A 20,949-nucleotide genomic window follows, 5' to 3' on the forward strand; every position below is an offset into this window, starting at 1 on the left:
GGAAACGTTTCGCTACAGGAAATAAAATATATCATTATATTTCACGTTGATGAAACTTTGCGCTGAAGTAATTTTGCCATATTTGTGCGAGTATTCGCAGATCAAGTATTATTTTTTCTTTCACATGATCACGATCGTGCTTTTACGTTGACGGCAAAGCTGGTCCTATTCTGGCCGCTTACTAGCTCCTTCCATCTGGCTTCTTTAAATTGTGTGGAGGATGGTGAGGGGAGGGGAGGTGAAGATTTCATTCCTTGCTGAGTTCTTTGTACCGAGCTGCGTGCGCTTCATGTGGTACTAGCAGGAACAGAGGTCAGGTCTCAAGCCGGGCGCTCAAGGAGCAATAGGAGACCTATTAAAAGTTTTAGATGATCGAGAGTGCCCAGTGTAGGTCACCGGCTGGCCCAGGGCAAGGTGGGATTTTTCTCCGGATGAGAGGCACCAGGGGACCCGAGCGCCGGGGATATCCAGGGTGCCGGTGATAGTGCGCATCCACCGGGAGCAGCGGTGGGCGGCAGGCGGACGTGCTCAGGGCGCGTTCCGTCCCCTACTCATGACAAAGCGGGTGAGGAACTCGGGAGCAAGTTTCCCCCGGGAGTCAAAATGATCACGTCGTTTTTCCCCTTGAAGAAACTGCGGCGAAATGGCAAATATCTCCTGTTCGGTGCGATCCTGCTGGCGGGATTGGTGGCCGTGTACCACGAGATGGTTGCTGCAAAAGAATGGAGGAGTGATATGAGTAAGTTTATGGTTTATGATTTCCAGTACGCGCACTGCTACTCACAGAGTGTCACTCAAACCTTTGCTGATGCACCAATCAGACGGAGTTTCTATTTATGATAATTATGCAGTAGCGATAGCAAGTGAACATGCGCATGCGGGAGGGAGGGGGGGGAGAGAAATATAGCCGAACAAAAGTAAAAAGGTTTGGACTGTATTACGCATTTGAGCGTGCATGATATAAGCTATTTGTCACGTATCACACATTTCCATGGCACTGTGGTGTTGAACAGTCCACATCATTTACAAAAATAAGGAAACACAAACATGAAATACTGCTAAGGCCACTGTAAAAATGAGTCATCACCAAAAACAATGTATGGAGTTGTTTGGTGACATTTTTTATTATGTGAAGTTGGAAGTCAGAAAACGAAGTCGCAAAAGATTTGTTTATTTGCATGAAAGATTTGAATGCATGTGCATTTTAAACAAGTTTTCACATCTAACATCTGCTTTAGCTTTCATGATGTTGGATGCATTTCCTCAGGAAACTTGAGCCTTCAGCAGGTGAAACAGCAGGTTGATTTAGGGAAAGAAAGACAGTAAGAAGGGGGTTGGGGAGGTCAGGAGGTCACATAGTAGGTTTACACTCAGAAGGAAATCTAGTCTCACACTGGGTAACCAGATTTCCTGCTTTCTACCCTCACACGTTGCCTTACCGTCTGTCGCAGCACACATACACACACACACAGCACAAAACAGATGAAAGGAAACAACAGTGGGGTTGTTGAGAGAAACAGAAACATATGACACGCTCAGTCTGAGCACAGCATCAGCATGTAAACACATGCCTAGATCTACATTAGAGGGCTCGCCTATATGTGCACACATTCCTGGGCTGAAGCCCCCCGGCCACAGTGGGGCTTCTATTGAGAGAAGGACTCCACAAAGCTCTTCAAACAGAGCTGTATTAAAATCCTAACATGGATAAATAATTGGCAGGTGCAGTTAAGCACATGACTTCAGTTGCAAGTGGTCAGTATGAGGTTTCTTTCCCCCCCTTTTTTTACACAGTTCATAAGACAAGACAGACGTTTTTAAAAATGTTGTAACTTGATTGTTATAACATACATGTACATGACTTTGAGTGAACAAAATGTGTCATGGCTCACATAAAAAAAGCCCAAAACACATAATTCAAGTCAGTCTGTTACATAATTACAAGAGAAAGAACCAACAGCAATTAAAAATGATATTTATTAAGAGTTTTTAGAACCTTGTATTGAGGGTCAAAATGAGGTCCACTATGGGGATGTTGTGCCTATTCGTGATGCCATGTGGCTGCTGTTTTAAAGTATGCTTGTTGAGTGATTTGCATGGCTCGCCAGCAGCTTGAATTGCACTTTTGGAGCTATGCAGAAATGTCTTCTTCATGTGGAATTCACTGAGGTTTAAAATGTGCTATCCTAGAGTACACTTTGTGGGTCAGAGCAGCACTTTATATCTTTAATGGGTCATAATCTGTTCACACACACTTTCATTAAGAACGACTTCTCACAAGTCCAATTTCTTTTTACCCTAAATGCGGTTTACGACTCCCCCACAACTCTGGTTTTTTTCTACCTTTTGGGAAAATATAATCACCCAAGTTCCGTTTTATTTCCCACCTTTTTAGGAATGCATGCCCGATCTACACCTGCAATTAATGTATTCTCCCCCCTCACCCATCACCACTGCATTTGTGAAATTTGCTTTTGCAGTTTTTGCAGAGATCACCTTGGTGGAGAAACGTGCATCAAGGTGAATTAAAGGAAGTGCGTAAGTCATCAGGAAACTTCACATGCAGATCTTTTATTTGTGCAGCAGGTTACTCACTCACTCAGGTTAATCACCTTTAAACTAGACAAACAGAACTTGAGATGTGCAGTTTTTATGGGACGGGCTTTTTTTTCTGAGATCATATGAGCACTACAACTAACAACGTAGATAATGTTTGCTGCAGTAAAGCAGTTAATAACTGGCCCAGCAGAATAAAGATGGCCATTGTGTGCATGACTTATATGTGATAATTCCATGCAATGGACACGTGGCCTAGATTTTTAATAACCCTTTGGTAAAAGTCGAGAACTAGTAGTTAAACTCATAATGTGCAATTTATTATCCAATTAATTTGGTTGACATCTACACACACAGAAAAAAAATTGTGATGCAGACAAAGATCCAATGGCCACATGCAAGGTCAAGTGACTTATTTAATTAAATAGCTTGAAGAGCATAGGCCTCAGTTAAGGCTTCTAGTCCAGCTTTGTGTGATATATATCTGTAAGCGAAAACAAAACAATATCTTTAAAAATGGCATTTTTCCACACAGCAGGAGCCCTTATTGGGAAATACTACAAAATTGTTTGATTTATGCATTGTATGCTTGGACTGGGGAAGAAGTGCTGTGTGATAATGCAAATTGTGGCATCAATCCAATACCAAGTAAACACAGTACTGCCGATACCAATACCGACACTGATATTTTTAACTTCTAAAGACAGCTTGTGTAAGGGGGAGCAGTGTGTCATGATTTATAAGACGAATCATCGTCACTTGCCGAATTCTGAACACATTTTAATGAGCCCTTAAATCACTATGATTTTTACTGTCCACAATAATTTAACACAACAGCACACACATTTCAGATTTTCATGTATTTTGAAACTGGGTTGGTTTTTGGGGTTTGTTTGTGTTTTGAGACCCGGAATGTGAATGTGCCCCTAAAGTAAATATTGGTACTTTTTGAGATTTGAATGGCACTTTACTTTTTGCAAGAGGCTACAAATAAAATAGACATGACAGTCAACACAAAAAGGTTCCTCTTTCATCGTGCATGTGGGAGGTATATTTTTCGTTTCCCAAAAAATTATTAACACAATTCAGTGGGCTGCATATTGAACTTAGAGGCTAGACACATAGTATCGATCCTGTCGTGCTAGTATTGATCCAATACCAATACCAGGGTTAGTATCGATATTTAGATCGATCTGTCCACCTGTCCAACTTTATATGGAAGCCCCTTTGCGGGAGTACAAAGACATGACCTCACAGCCACTTTGGTAGCTACCATTTGGCTTTATTATTCTGTAAAACTACGCCACAAAGGTCCTTACAAAAACCTTTCTGAGGCACGTTTTTAGAAATGTTACCAGGAAAAAAAAAATCTTTGTCATAAAATCCAAGATGTCAGGCACAAGTGGATCAAAGACATTCTGTTGGATTTCCTCTGTGAAAATTGTGCACGTTGTTCAAAGGTTTCAAGCTTTCTTATTTGAGGTAAATACACAATATAGACAAAAGTACTGGGGCACTTACACATTACACCTACAGTAGCTGTTCAGCCATGCAAACACATTCTACGTACGAAGCTCGTGGCACAGATTTTATTTGCTGATGTTAATGCCAGAGGAGCTTTGATACTCAGCAGTTAATGAGTCAGCAAAGCGTCGGTGGCTCTATACACCTCGGTGATCCCATTCTGTAAGTTTATGTAGTCTGCTACTTCATGGTTGAGTTTCTGTGGTTCTTAAACACTTCCACTTTGCAGCAATACCACTCACAGCTGATGGTGGAAGATCTGAGAGGTAAAACATGTCATAAGCTGAGTTGGGGCAGTGGAGGCATCTTATTACAAGACCAAGCTTAAATTCACTGAGCACTAGAAAGGCCTACTGTATCACAAATGTTTGCAAAAGGCAGAAAGCATAGCTGGATGCTTGGTTTTATACACATGTAGTAATGGGACTAAAAACCCTGAATTAAAAGATTAAAAGATGTGACCCAGAGGTCAAGAAACATCCATCTCAAGATATGACTTCCTGATCTTTGATCTTTGATCCATACTCATCGACACACACCATCTCCACCTTGGAGACGCTGTCCCAGGCTATTGTTGCCGCCACCTTCACTTCTTGATCTGCCTTTGACTATGGTTTACAGAAAGTGAACCGTATGCTGAGCTTAATTGGGGTCAGGAGATATATTTGGCAGCTTGGGGACATTGCAACACTTTACAGAAACTCTTTGTTTGCTTATAGGATTTTGGTTTTTATATATTGTGCATTCAGGGCATCTATCAGGAGACAAATCATCTCGTGTGCAAAGGTACTACTTTCAGTAAACCATAACTGCTCAGTTACCACGTTTGGTTGATTCCAGTTTTCTGCATAGTTAACATAGAACACAGCGTTACACCTCCGCTTGTTTCCACTTTTTTTTAAAACAACTGCAAGTAAGCTTTCATGCTTTTTGAGGCTTACCAGCGGTTTGTCTCTTGTGGTGAGTTGTCTGAGGCTTTGGTAATGAAGGTTTTTTTTCCTCTTTGCAAAGAAAAATGTACGCCTACATCCTGGAAATTTACCTCTCATTTTCAGAGCCAGTTCCACTTCAGTTAAAAAGGCAACGTTTAACTCTCGGTGTATGAGTTCAAGCTGAAACAACACAGAAGCTCAAGAAATATTATGCATCCATTTGACACATTGCTTTTAAAACTTGCTGTATAAAAATTTATGCATCTCACAAACAGTTTAAAAAAAAATCCTGTTGTAAACCTTCTTAACACTAAAACTTCAAGCACATAATCCAAAGAATACTGTGGACACTTAATTTGCATGCTAAAACATGCAAATGAAGCTTTTTTTTTAAAATGTTGTAAATGATATATTTGATTATATTCTGTTTTACATGTTATCACACAGCCTCTCCCTTTTATTCAACACTTTAACTAAATGTCTGTTAGCAACATTTTTTTGACAGAATAAGAAGAGTAGGACTGCTAAACTGGTATGTTGTGTCCAAAGTGGACAGAAAAAAAAACACTAAAACAGCAACAATGTGACAAGAGATTTTAAAAAAAAAATTTGTTTTCCTGCCATATATGGACGCAGAAAGCTAGTGAAACCCTGCTGCATCCTTCTTATCACCTGAAGTGTCCACCCTGACAGTAAATTTCGCAATACATTCCACGGAAAGTAGAAAAAAACATGACAGGGAAGGTTTAGTAAGAAGAGGAGAGGAGTGCACATAGAGATGAAAAGTACTCCACTGTTGCTTTCCTTATCCACAGCTCTAGAATTACTTGTGCTGCTAAAATTGGAACGTATGTCACAAGGGTGTGTGTTAGGAGATCTCCACCCTGGCGATAATGACAGACCATCACTGCAGTAACTCCAGTTCACTGCTGACACCACATGGTCGTAAAAAAAGAAAAGAAAGACAGACAAATAGGTCCTGTTTTAAAATACACCCTGTCCTGTAATTTGAAGGATGATGGAAGAAGTCAGCAGGAATAATATTGGAGCATCTGCTCTGCCAGAGCGCCAGAGATGTTTGCCAACGCGGGAGCCCTATGCCATAGCAGCTCTTTGAAGCCTGTCACTGAGATGAGCTATGTTCAGGGACTATGAGCAGTGAGTCTCTGCTTAGACACCGGGCCTGATTGTTGTGTGCAATGCATGGGCAGAGTTTATCATTTATGCATGGACGTGTAGCGTGCCTACCGCTCCTCACATGCAACCCAGATAGAGTTTCTTTTATGTCACAAGTTGTAAGAAGCAGATTGGGATTTTTTTGTTTAGAATGCATTTTGATTGGATGTGCACCTACTGGGGAAGCCTCAAGTCGCTTTAAAATAACAACTTTCACAGAGATGATGTGACCATGTTGACTATTGTCTTCACCTATATCCTCAGGTCCAATTACTGACGCTGACCACGTCAGCTGGAGGAGAGATGTGTTTGAAAATAGGGTAAGGATGGCACCCGAGAGTGTTTGTTTTTTCAGAAAGGAAACCAAAACTAAACCAAGTTTAATATTTGTTTTTACAGGCAAAAAAGGACCATCAGCCAAACACTGTTGGGGACAGCAGTGCTTGGGTCTCCAGTTATGCTCCACAACCTTGGAAACCAGAGGTGTGTGCGCTTGCCCATACCTAGTGGCCCAGTGGCCTCCCTCAGTCCCTCCGTTTATAGTGTGACTCAATTTCAGAAGCTTCCCTGCTTTGTGTTAATGTTTCGAATATTTCATGTCAGGTGTAACCGGTTCCTGTTTATGTTTTTGTTTTGAGCCAGTGTTGCCTATTTCAACAGCAGTATTGCATGATTAAACAGACAGACCTGGCAAACAGGGCATCAGAGATTCTATTATAGATACACAGTTTACAAATCATCCACAATAACAAATCAGGAACAAAAAAGGTGCGGTTTCTAACAAATTTAAGAGCATTCACACTGACCAAGGGTACATTTTTCTTCTTTATTATCAACTTAATGTCTCACTGGTAATCGGGGGGTTGGCCACATATTTTAAAGTGTTTTTCTCACTTCTATTGTCACTCTGGGGACAAACATTTGGAAAATATCACAAGGGTTGAGACAGCACAGGCGAGGAACATAGGAGGATAAGAGGAAACCAGCCTAAGCAGATATTGAAATGTAAAAAACAACCAACAGAAAAGTCTGCAGACATGCATAGATTGCTACATAGCTGCACCCTTTTAAGACGTCAAGGATTTACACACAATTTACAGCACAATATTAGTATACATCTTCTTTGGGTCCTGATCAGGTGCACTGATAAAGAGCAAGAACAAAAGTCGCAGAAATCATGCAAAGAGAAAAACAAAAAAAGAACCTTAATTTTCAGTTTTGTAGATGAAATGCAAATACTAACCACTGCATATAAAATATATTTATCCATAAAACATTTTTTGTTAGTTTTGATGAAATACCTGTAATTTTATTCCATCTAACTATGACTTACTTTCCTGTTAATTTGCTGAAATCTTTCTTGATAAACTGACTCACTTTGGGGTTTTTAATGTACAGTCAAGTGAAAGGAAAGCCACATGTACCCAACAACAAACAAGTGTCACGTATCTGCTTTGAGAAAAAAACCCTTTTGATATCAATGTCTTTATTAGTTCTACAGTCAGTATTCCTCAGTTTTACATGATTTTGTGCACACTGTATGCCCCTGTAGTAGATTTGTCTATAGTTTTGTGTTTTTTGTCAAGGAAGAGGTTGATAAGTTTTTTACAAAATGTTATTATTGAGTTATAAGTAATATTGCTGTGAAAAACGATGTAAAACTAGGCTAATGTCTCGGAGAATTAACAAAGCTCAAAAATGCTTTGATGAAGCGCCACACGTAGCAGGCTAGTTATTGAAAAATAGAGTTTTAGCAGAAGCAAATTGAGCTTTACAACAAAAGGGCTCCTTAAACTCACCGCCTTTTGATTTTGAGTAAGAATCTCCTTAAATGATTACAAGCTACACTCTCAGTCATCATTTTACGGCATTTTGTGTAAACTTGTGAGCTTCAGTCATGCTAATATTTAACTAACTAGCCTGACCACTACTGAAATCTGATGAGCTGCTTGGCTACATTTGGCTCCGATCTGCACTGTTATGTCCCTTTGGCGAAACCAACACACACTCACTCACACACTCAAACACACACGCACACACAGATCAGATAACATGGCCTCTTTGGCAGATATCACAGAGGTATATGTTTACAGGACATCTGTGCATCTACTGAAACTCAGCTGCTTCTTCATTTACGTGTTCGTGTTCCAGTGTTTCTTATTGACTTTCACTGAGCATTTGAACTGCAAATGAGAAAAGTGATTTAGACTGTTGCTCCAACTTCTGTGCCTTTAAATACAGTAAACATACAAGTTCTGTGTTAAAGTCACTGTCACTCTCCTGTGTTGCAGTATAAGGGACAGGCCAATCTGCATGTGTTTGAGGACTGGTGTGGCAGTTCAACGGCCGATCTTCGCAAAAACCTGCATTATCCGCTTTACCCTCATGTGAGTCAAATTCAAATTCAAATTCAAATTTTATTTGTCACGTACACAGTCATACACAGTACGATATGTAGTGAAATGCTTGGACAACTGCTCGTGACCTAAAGAAAACAAAAAAGGAAAAGGCTATGAATAAGATAGGAAATAAATATGAAAAATTAAAAAGGGTAAATTTAACTAGGAAGGAATAGAATATAAATTAAGGTTAAAAATGAAATAACTGTACAACACAAATTAGAATGAAGGGTAAATTTAACTGGGAAGAATAAGATAAAGATAAATATATAAATTAAAGTTGAAAATAAAATAACTGTACAACAAAATACACAATGCCCAACTTCTCAGTTGTCACAGTCAAATGTAAACCTTCACTGAGTCAGACAATCTTAAACTAGATTTGACAAACCTCAGAAGAGGAAACATTCACAAGAGCACAAGCACAGTTTACAAGGAATCATTAAACATGTTGGTGAAAAAAACCCATTTCTTAATAAAACTCGTTTTATTAATGGTTAGAATATGGTTATTCATTAATCTTGCTTAACTGATGATTTACATTTTTAGCCACTGTGGCCATTGTGTGACCAAATATATGAAAACCAAATAGCATTCCAGCCAGGCTAAAAATGGTAATTTGCAAAAACTGTACTAGGATGCTAACATGCCAAATGTAACAGGTAAACATAGTAAACATTATTCCTGCTATATATAATTATGTTAGTACTGAGTCCTTTCTCATTGTCATATTATACTGGTTTTGCAGAAAACTGCCCAGTATGTGTGATGTTATATTCCTAGTAAAACTTCATTAAAAAAAAGTTTTTTTATTTCTTTCACGTTTTATGTGTAAAAGTATAAAAGTAGTAGAAGCATAGGCAGAAGATTGTCACCAGAGAATACCACCAAACTCAGATAACCCATAGATATCACCTCCTCTTGCATGTAAGTATTTGTGGTTGGATGTGAAAGAAGACACTCGTGCACACACTCTCACACACGCACAGTTGGTTTTACTCAGTGGTACATTATACGTCTTCATGCCAGATTTTCACGTTCCTGAGTTCACGCCATGGTTCAGATACCTCGGAACTCGGGAGTAATGTCAATCTCAGGTTAGTGCATTACAGGAAAAGCGACATTCGGGACTCACTAGCACACCAGAGCAATACTTTTCATGCTTAAAAACATGTCTGCTGCACGTTCATGCAGAGTCTAGTCAGTACTAAGTGATTTAATAAGTCACAGATACACAGCAGTGGCAGTACAAATGAAGTTTTACAGTTTTACTACTGGATTTTACTACTTGGATTGTTAACTTGGGGTTGGTTAGGCTGTTCCGACTCTGACTGGTCTGAGTGTTAAAACCGAGGTAAGGAAGCGTTCCAGATTCAAAGTCGACTGGGAACTCAGAAATTCTGACTTATTCGGGAATGCACCATCACTTTGACATCAAATCATGGCTGATTTTCTTTGTCTTTCATTACTCCTTTAGTCCAGAACCACAGTGGAGAAGCTAGCCGTCTCTCCTCAGTGGACCAACTATGGGCTCAGAATATTTGGCTATCTTCATCCACATACTGATGGTACTTTTTCACTTTGTGTATTTTCAGCATGTAATACGTGTATGTTATGCTATACAGACTCAGTCTGTCTCTTCATTCCTTTATCTCATTTCCTCTTCTTTTGTCTCAGGCGATTTTGTGTTTGCTGTGAGCTCTGACGACAACTCTGAATTCTGGCTGAGCACAGATGACTCTCCCCTTAATTTGAAGTTAATTGCGTGGGTTGGAATGGTATGCATTTTGTCATCTCAAGTGTTCCGGGGTAAATTTCTCATACTAGTCTTTGTAACATTTCCTTCAGTGTTTAATTTTCATTTCCTAGACGGGAAAAGAATGGACGGCCCCGGGTGAGTTTGAGAAGTATTCCAGTCAGACCTCCAGACCAGTTTGGTGAGTGAAGTTGGGGACGTACTTGCATTGGTTGGTTTGACATCTTACACAAACAGTTCAAACTGATAAGAGTCTCAAAAGCATTACCACCAACTGCCAGGGTTTCTCATTTAACAAATAACGAACAAATGCTTTGAACTTGTGGAACTGACCTAACTGGAGAACAAGAACAAGGCTTATCTAACACTGGTAAAGCATCGTTAGCAGTCAAAGACTTACGCTACTTTCTTTCCCCCCATCTGGTACCCTTACTGTTTTCCTGGGTGTCCTCATTCTTTCTCCTTATATTAACAAAGCAGTTCCCTCATAATAACAACTTTCTGTGTATGGAGCTTTTTAAAACACAGTTACTCGTGAGCACTAAAGCACTAAAGCATCCAGCCTGATGGGCTGAGGAGAGACAATGTTGAAGGCTACAAGGTCAGAATCGTGGTATTTTCTGGACACAAAAAAGAAAACGATTGTGAACAGTCATAGGGCCCTGACGTGCTGAAATATGTCTCAACAATTCTTCTATATTAAGCAGGTTCAAAGCTATGCAAATTTTAAAATTAAAAGAAAGTAATTCTTTAGTGATTTCAGGTCTGGGGTCATATGTTCCTATTTCCACGTATGTGTAAGGACCCTGGGCTCTGCACTCAGAACAAGTTGAAGTCAACCTGACGATAAGAACCTGCATATAGAGCGTTAGAGTAGTCTAACCTGTCTGACATGAATATATTAACCAATTTGTCAGAGTCAGTTTTTAATAAATATTTTGCATGTTGCAGTGGGGAAGTAGCAGTTAGGGATTTGTTTGTGTACTGATTTTTCTGTGTATATTAAATGAGGCAGAAAGGTGAAATTTCAGCTCTTTCAAGTCACAAATATTTCTTTAAATTTAAAAAACTTTACAAGTTGTACTTGTTGTACTTGAGGATAAGAAATTAGGTTTGAGGCATCAAACCTGTTTCAAAAGCACAAATGACTCTTCTTAACAGTTGAATTATAATTAATGGCATGCTGGAAAGCACACCCTTTTACACCCTGTGCGTATAAAATTAGTTGCTTTATTAAAGCAGTTTAGTGAGTTGCCATAGGAGTGGCGTGTATGCTCGTGCCAAGATATACAGAACCGGCCTAAATCCACATTAATGCAAATATTTAAATAATGTTAATGTCTACTCATAGTTTTATATATATATATATATATATATATATATATATATATATATATATATATATATATATATATATATATATGTGTGTGTGTGTGTGTGTGTGTGTGTCATTATTTATTTAAGAAAGGTTCATCCAAGGGTACAGGAAGATGGTATAAACTTCCACATTTTTCCTTTAATTTCCAATAAATAATTATTGAACATGTGTAACTTCTGTTTTTCATCTGAGGTTGTAATTACCTAATTTTAAGACCTATTAAGGACAGTATGGTTTTATTATGTCCTGATATGTAAAAACATTACCATGATTGTATATATTGAAGTCTTAAATAATTTATTATGTAGATTCAGCAAATAAGGGTTTGAGATTATCTTTGGGTAAGTAGTTTATATTGTCTTTTTTATGACTATAACATGATACTGAGTACCTTTACTGTCTGACAGGCTGTCTGCTCAGAGGAGATACTTTTTTGAAGTTATTCACAAGCAAAACGACGAAGGGACTGACCACGTGGAGGTGGCAGTAAGTAGCTGGATCCCTCTCTGTTTTCTTATCTCATTCCTTGTTTCCAAACTCCCGCGCCGAGTATGCGCTCTTGTATTATGTGAGTAATAAAGTGGAAAAGATGTGCAGTTTTTAAAGTTTGTTTTGTTTTCACACAGTGGCTGCAATTGGACTATAGCAGTCTGTTTAAGGTTATTGACTCCAAGTACATCTCCCTCTATACTAGTGAGTACACACATTATGCCTCAAAATATATCCCTCAGAATGAATGTTCATGAGTCTAGATCGCAATGAAACATTTGCCTTTTATTCTGCATAGATGCTAAAAAGCACAGTAAGTAAAAAGCTTGTATCTTCTTCTGACGCTCCGTGTCTTCAGATGAGTCAGCACTGTCAATGAATGATGTCGCCCACATACCACAGACAGCTGCAAGCCACCGGCAAACCCCCACAAAGCAGCGCAGTGCTGATGCAGATATGTTAATTGAAGACCGTCGAGATTCATTCTACAAAGGTCAGCTACGTCGCTCGATTGTTTCAACACAAAGCAGATACATCAGCTGTCTGTTTCCTACCATCCCGGATGCAAGTACTGTGCAAGTTATTTCCTCTTACTGAATGCACAAAGTAATCTCGCCTCTTATCTGTTTCGCTTTTTTGCAGTGCGCATGTTAAACAGCAAGTACCTACAAGGTGTTCTGCCTGACTGCTCATATAACCCCTCTTACACAATCAAAGACTTCCCTTTGCTTCGTTATCAAGGACTGCAGTTTGTACGTATCTGTTGTACTGATAATTTGTTTACGTCACTTACACTACTTTTCTGATATTTAATCACCTTATACCATTATTCTCAGAAGGTTACAGGTGCATTTTTAAAATCTTTTGTTTGTTCAAGAGATAAAGAAAGGCATGCCAGCAAGAAACGCTGGGAAGCTTTTTCAATCTTTTATGGCTTTTATGTCAGTCTTCTAATGGTATCCCTGGTATACTGAGTTATGCTATCTATTTGAGGCCTTTAAATTGCACCCACATTCTTAATGTCTTCCGAGGACCATATAAAATAAATTAGTGCTAATTGCATCCATTAGGAAGAAAAAAAAAACAGTAAAATAGCTTGAGATTTTTCTCGTATTGATTTTACTACTGTTGCTGAAGTCGAGTTATTTGCAGTGACTTCCTGGAATCTCTAATGGTTGCCTCCAGGACGTCATTTACTGGCCAAGAAATAGTCTTCAATGTCTCTTTCACGCTTCAGCTGAAATGCGTTAGTGAGATTTGGAAGAGCTCTAAAGTAGATGTTTTTTAATCTTTAAAGAAAGCCACTGGTAGCTTTACCTTCTCTTTGTTTCCAGTCTGCTGAGTTAAGCCTCTAATTGTACCTTCATATTTACCAAATAGATTTTTATCCAACTTTCAATACAAAGGACAATAATTACATACCTCAAAATATTCAACTTTTTTCAATAAGATGTCATATATTTTACACCATGTCATTTCATTTCATATCCTCAGGTCCACTTGTCCTACATCTACCCCAATGACTACACTCGACTAACACACATGGAGACGCAGACCAGCTGTTTCTACTCTGAGAGCTCTTACTACCTAAAGAGGTGAGCTAATTGTTACAAATACGTTTACTGTCCCACTCAACTCAACTTAAGTTGATGTTAAATCCAGAGAAATCCAAGTTCATGTTATTCTCAAATGGCAAAGAATTGTTATCTACGTCTCCTAAGATTAATTTGATCTATATGTATATTTTTCACATGTTTGTACAGGATATTGTATTTGTTTAAAATGTTATATACTTATGTGGTACATGTATTTTGACTTTTGTTGTCATGATGTCTCTCTTGGAAATGAGATTTTTAATCTCAATGGGATTTTCTACCTGGATAAATAAAGGACTAATAACAATAATGCTGGAAAAGTGTGACAAGTTGAACTATAATTAGTTTTAGAGTATCACCAAGCAAGGCTGCTATAACTTCCGTCCTTTTTTCTTTTTTTAAATGTCATATCTAGGTTCGGCTTCTCTAGATACATGAGATTTGACCGTCCAGCTACAGAGGAAAAAGTAAATCCAGACAGAGGTATTTTGCCTTTGTTTTTCCCCATAAGCAAACATAAGCTGCTTGCGGTTTCAGTCCATTTAACTGTCCTTTTTTTATATCTGGTGTATATTAGATTTTAATTTCCAGATGAGGAATTTTAACCAGGAGGACAATGACTTTCATAAAAAAGAAACGGAAACCAAGCCTGCTCATGAGGATAAAGCCCATTATCAAGACTATGGAGATGATTATGATGATTATGTACAAAAACGTAGGCGCAAACTCTTCTCCTTGGTTGTCCCAAAATCAAACAACACATTGGGCAACTCTTCAGGACTGCACAGAGGCGAGTTGGGGAAGAGGGAACATAAAGAAAATTTGTCTCAGCCCCAGTCAGTGCTAAAGCAAGGCTTAAAACATAACCTGCAACTGAATCAGACAAAGTTACAAAAAGAGGAGGGGCAAATTGTAAAAGCAGAACAGCAGAAAAGCAGAAAACGAGTAAAAAGAAAAAGGGTAAAAGCAGCTCAGAGACCAGGACAGAATAATCTACCAATACTGGGTAATAAAAAAGACCTTAAAGCAAATCAGCAACCAGTTGTCCAATCAGAGCAACTTGGCTCTAAACAGGATCAAATCCAGAAATTTGGTAAAACGAATAATACCGAAATCCAGCGACTCAACAACTCACAGCCTGAAAAACCACCAGTGGCCAAGCAGCGGAGGTTTGTAACCAAACAGAAGGAACTTCAGCTGCCAAACAGCAAGCGTTTTACCCCTCCCAAAAGAGATTTCAACCACCCATTAAAAAGATCAAATCAAAGGGACTTGGATGGCAAAAAAAGCCCCAATGATAAGGATATGGAACTGACTATGCCACAACAACAAGATTTAGAAAACAGCATTGTTAGAGGTAAGAAGATTGCTAAAGGGAATATTGACAAAAGGTGGTCAGATAGGAAAGAAGGGGAGGAAGATGAGCTCTCCAACAGGGCTGAGAAAAGGAAAGACACCACAGAGGGTGAGAAACGCTACTTCTGGGAAAGACAAGAAGACTTTGAAGGTACTGATGATGAAGATCTTACACCTGCACCAGTTTTTGACACTCAAGTCAACTGGAACCAGACCTTCCATGTCAACCACCTGGATCTTCAGGCCCAGCGTTCAGATTGGATCGACCTGCAGTGCAACATTTCTGGAAACTTGTTGCTTCACTCCAATGATGCTTTGCCAATAGTCAAGATGTTCATGGACCAACTGAATAAAAAGCATCATGGGTAAGTTGTGCATCTAGTGATGTGTGTGTGTGGAAAATGTTAATTTGATTGGATTTTGCTATATCCTCTAGAATTTGTTAAAATAAGTATTTTAGGTGATTTTAACTTTTCTCATCTTGAAAGTCAGTGGTTAATTTATGTATACCTCCTCAGGTAAAGTGTTTTTATTTTTTTTTAAATTGCTTCATTTGCTACTATATTTTTAAAGCTATAACTTGCCTAAATACTTTGAGCTGCTTTCATATGATTAGCTGCTTAGATGTATGCGTTAACCAGCAGTTGGACAGGGCTATGTAATAACGTGGCTGTTGATTGTAGTATGCAAAAATATTACACTGACAAGAGCCACTTTGTAGCAACATGAGAACTTTTGCTACTTTTTTAGTAGTTATTTTATACTTGGTGTAGTAAATTAAGTTTTTCAGATTAATTGTAACAAGTCAACGTATGATATAAGACTCTTATTGTAAGCTCATGCCATTTTCAATTAGGTGATAAAATATTCAAAAACCTTTGTACTTCCTTTACAGCACATTGCACTTTTATTTTTGTGGTTGCTCTTGCAGGCGGTTTAAGTTGGTACGTGTGGTTAACATGGTGAAGCGTGTGGATGACTTCCAGGGCAGCCGCTACCTTCTTGAACTGGAACTGAAAGATGTGAATGGCCAGCTGCTGCGTGTATCACACTACATCTATGCTCTGGTAACCAATAGCTGGTCCAACGGCTGGGACTCAGACTTCCAACAGTCAAAATCTAAGACTTTGCTCTGCAACCCGGTGGGCTTCCGCTGGAATCCTGTTGCCATGGTCCACTTCATAGTGCCAGGTACTGTACACCTGACACTTACTTGGTGATTGCACATAAAATCAGCCAAATCTAAAAAAAAAGTTCCCACACCTGCTCAAAATCAACTGATTTACATGTTCATTTTCTTGTTTGTTAATATTTCATTTTTCAAAGATAGAAGTTCTTACAGCCTGACAGTGTCATATTAAAAAACATGGTGAGATGTAAGTGGACCTTTTTAGAGGAAAAAGAAAACCCTTCAGTGGGATTAAATAATGGCTCCATGTCTCTAAACTATGCAGAAATAAAGGATAATCTCTCTGAGACAAGGTCCTTAACGGTAAAATGTAAAACTCTTATCACCTGAAGACAGAAATTGAATCACATTATGAATTCAGCATAATATAATATTAATGTAAATTTGGCAGTAATGCATTAATACTGGTATGTAAAGCACATAACAGAGCTTCCCTTTATTAATGCAGTTTAACTGTCGAGCACCGCATGGGCATGGCAAGCCTGTTATTATACTGTCTGTGGGAATGACCTGTGTTCCCTTTGAGAATTAATAGCTTTAAAAAAAATGCAAAGGTCAAAACACCTCTGCCAGATAAAAGATAGAGATAAGTCACTTATCTGTCATATAATTGGCCTGTATGTCTTTTTCAGTAAAAAACCAGGCTAGATGGGTGCAGCAGCTGATTACTGACATGGAGGAACTGTTCAAAATAACTGGAGATAGTAACTTCAACCTCATAATCACTGACTACAAAAGCACTGACATGGATGTGAGGAAGGCTCTTGAGAAGTCCTCACTGCCCAGGTTTGTGTTTGTGAGTTAATTTTACAGGCAATACAAGCCTATTGTAAACATTCATGGTGTAACTGAGCTGTATGTATGCTTGTGGAAATGATCAGGTACCAGTATGTGAAGATGGATGGGAACTTTGAGCGCTCTGCTGGTCTGCAAGCAGGTATCGACCTGATAACTGTGAGTACTGCGGCATCACTCGGCAAGGAAGCATAAAAGTGTACCGATAGATGTCAATAGTAAATTTCATGAATTTAATGTTTCCCATCTCGCTGTTCCTTAGGATGACCACAGCATCGTGTTTCTTTGCGACCTCCACATCCACTTCCCTCCTTCAATCATTGATACCATCAGGATGCACTGTGTAGAGGGATACATGGCCTTTGCTCCCATTGTCATGAGGCTGGGCTGTGGTAATACACCTTTAGAGGCCAGAGGTGGGAAATGGGACCAGATTCACTTCCTTTTGTTTTTTATTTTTTTAGCCACTAAAATGACAAGTATTTATGTCTTGGGCTATGTGATTGTCTGTGTTGTAGGTTACTGGGAGATCAATGGCTTTGGCTTGCTGGGTATCTATAAGTCAGATCTTGACACAGTGGGAGGTATGAACACCAAGGAATTTACTGATCGCTGGGGAGGAGAAGACTGGGAGCTTCTCGACAGGTTTGTCTCACACTTTCTATCTTTTCTAAATGGATAGATATGTTTAGAGTTTTTCCATCCATTTCATCCATTGAAAGAAATTAGATAGCAATACTTGGAAGCAATACACCTTCCAAGTAAGACGCAGACTGGTTAAAAGGTTGCTGGTAAAGGCAAAGAACAGATGGACATACTCTCAAAAAAATTTTGATTTATTAGTGCAAGGGTTTTTTTCAGCCAATCATGATTTGTGTCTAAGAAATGACAACAAAGCATGTTGGAGCTCTTAATTGGCGAAAAATCGTTTCTTTCCTGTTTGTGATCCAGGTTGAGTAAGCACTCTTCCTCTTGTTTTCTCATCTAGAATCCTTGAGGCAGGTCTGGAAGTGGAGAGGATCTACTTGAGGAACTTTTTCCACCACTATCACTCCAAACGTGGCATGTGGAACCGGCGAATGTCAACAAGTCCCAGGTGACCTTGTCACCTGCATTTGCACAATGACATCACCACGGTTACAACCAAGGCAACGCGAGCACTTTAAAGCCGGAGGGTGATTCCTGCTATGTAATGGTAATACCTGCTGACGGTTAGAGAGTAGCACATGAGCCGGTGCTGTATTTGCTCACTCAGGCTTTGGGAAGCAGGTGGCAGCACTGAAGGTCATTGCTTAGGAGATACTACTGATATGCTCAGAGTTTATTTCATTGAATATGCTGTGGACTCCAAAGAGGGTACTGGCTACTGAGTGCCAGTGACTATAAAATTCAATGTATGAGGATACCGCCGTGCACAATGATGCTGACCAAGATCATGATCTGCACTACTGGCAGGAAGAACATTTCCTAAGACATTTCCTAAGACATTTCCTAACATTTCCTGAAGACAAAGCTGGATTCCATATATGTAAGCTCACAAGTGTCCCTTATTATAAACATCACTCTTGCACATAGGTCTTAACTAGTGGGAGGGGGAGGGGGGGAGGGGGGATTTTATTTGTGTCCCAAAATTTCTTTTTACTGTAGATTGTTTATATGATAAAAACACAGCCTTACTTGTCTTGTTGTAAATTAGAGAAAGCATTTTATTTATTGAATAAATATTTGTGGTGTTCTTTTTTCCCCCTTTTATATTTAATGCTAGAAATGTTGAACTTACCTCAGTGCTCTTCCCTGTTTGTTCTCATTATGTTTAAGTGTCCTTACTCTGCTGTGACTCGAAGTAATGAGAACTGTTTTACAGGCAAATCCAAAAAAGCTGAAAATAATAAGTTAATGTTAAAGTGATGTTTAATTGTAGCATTAAGTTGTTTTTAAGGAAACAAAAAATAATGGCTTTAATTTAGACAGATTTGTTTTTGTCAATGCACAGGCAATTAATGACCATATCATATCCACTGTGGAAGTACATTTTCCACTTTTGCCAGTTCTCCTTACACTGCCACTAACCAAAAATAACCAAAATAACCTTTAATCATAGCATTAAGTCCTGTGTTTGATGGTCCCTTTGCTCTACTTTTTCATCAATGGATCATGCTTCTCCTTAGGTTGTCATTTCTGACAGCAGAGAAATTCCTCAAAATGTGATTAATGAGTGAAAATTCTTGTCGCTTTGTCGCATTGTTATGTTGTTAGTTAATGTTGGAGTAATGGCAGCATTTTCTCATTAACATTCCATGTCAGCAAATGAGTTGTCTTTTAGCGTAACCTGTAAAAATGACTGACAGGTGCTGAACTCTTTCACTTGTCATTCAGGGCAATGAAGACAGAAGACGAGTTGAAAGTGATATTTATAATTTATAACACTGCTAAGAGTAGTGTGTTGTGTTTGTTTTTTGTTTTTTCCTTTTATGAGCATTGCCTCTTTCTAAATTTGGTTTGTGAGTTTGCTGGAATAATGGATACTTCCCCCTTTCCTCCTTTACACTCCTTCACATGACTTAAAGTGCTCTTGGTTTACTTTTAAAATACCTCAGCACTGTCTTTATGCTGGGAATAGGTTCTCCATTAATGTTCTGAAGCGTTTTCTCTCAGGGACAGGTTATTCCATGTTACGCTGCCTTGACAAATCTGGCAAATAAAGTCCTCTTAAATGTGTTCGTTTGATTACCGTGTTGTTTTACATAGCTGATATATACTGAGGTATACTGTGGACTTGTACCTCAGTTGAGCACTCAAAGAACTTTTTACTGGAAGCTTGATTCACCCAGTCACACTTATTCATATAGCACTTTTATCTGCCTAAGAGTTTTCCTAACATTCCCACACACACTCATATAGGTGCATCAGAATAGTCTCTGAGTTTAGTGTCTTGCCAAAGGATACTTCAACATGTAGGCTGTAGAAATTTGGGATCAAACCATCAACTTTCCAACTAGAAGATAAACTGCTCTGCCTCTTCAGCCACAACTGCCCCAGGATGCAAGTAATGAACTGAGACAACCTTTAATTAAAAAAAAGAGAGGTATTCTAGTTATTGATTAAATTACCTTTGGAGAGAAACAAGCTTTATAGGTGCATCATCACTGTTTTCCTCCTTGGTACATCTCTGCACATTTTCACAATAATCTAATTGGTAAGTAGTAATTATTCTTAAACTCATTCAGATAAACTTGAAAGACATTTGTGTTCCTGCCGGTCGGCAATCTTATCAGCCAATCTAATGAATTTAGGCATAGTTAACTAGCTGAAGTTAAAACCTGGTGAAGGATGGGATGTGTTCATCTACACAAAATTTCCATCTCTATCTCTAGGGTTTACAGACAATGGTATGAAAAATATAAACTATCCAGTGAACAGTAGTTCTCTAGGTGGAAATCCCTTCTTGATGTCAGAGGTGACATGAGAATAGTCAGGGTGCGTCGATCTGATAGGTAGGCAAATGTAGCTCAAATAACCACTCATCACAACCAAGGTATGCAGAAAACATGTCCTGCTTTTTTTTCCTCAAAGGCACAACATGTCAAACCTTAAAACAGCAGAAGACTGCAACGGGTGTCACTTCCTATCAATTCGAAACAGGAAACTGTGGCTACAGTTGACACAGGCGGATCAAAATTAGACAACAGAAGACTATAAAAACATTACCTGGTCTGACAAGTCGTAATTTAATTCATGCACGAATTAAATCCTGCCTTGTATCAACAGTTCAGGCTGCTGTAGGTGGTGTGATGTTATGGGAGT

General features: G+C 38.9%; 1 protein-coding gene across 1 annotated transcript; it reads left to right on the forward strand.

Moving 5' to 3' along the window:
* The first annotated feature begins 201 nt into the window (after positions 1–201).
* b4galnt3b (beta-1,4-N-acetyl-galactosaminyl transferase 3b) lies at positions 202–19,863 on the forward strand. Its single transcript, XM_082541097.1, has 20 exons — positions 202–739; positions 6,453–6,508; positions 6,588–6,671; positions 8,480–8,575; positions 10,065–10,155; positions 10,265–10,365; positions 10,457–10,524; positions 12,129–12,207; positions 12,348–12,414; positions 12,569–12,703; positions 12,853–12,962; positions 13,705–13,805; positions 14,221–14,288; positions 14,383–15,526; positions 16,093–16,352; positions 16,983–17,136; positions 17,232–17,304; positions 17,408–17,561; positions 17,664–17,790; positions 18,134–19,863. The coding sequence occupies exons 1-20, from the start codon at positions 604–606 to the stop codon at positions 18,243–18,245; spliced, it is 3,216 nt and encodes a 1,071-aa protein (XP_082397223.1). The 5' UTR covers positions 202–603; the 3' UTR covers positions 18,246–19,863.
* The last annotated feature ends 1,086 nt before the right edge of the window (positions 19,864–20,949 follow it).

This window comes from Aulonocara stuartgranti (genome assembly GCF_965226115.1).
Source record: "Aulonocara stuartgranti genome assembly, chromosome: 7".
NCBI lineage: Eukaryota > Metazoa > Chordata > Actinopteri > Cichliformes > Cichlidae > Aulonocara > Aulonocara stuartgranti.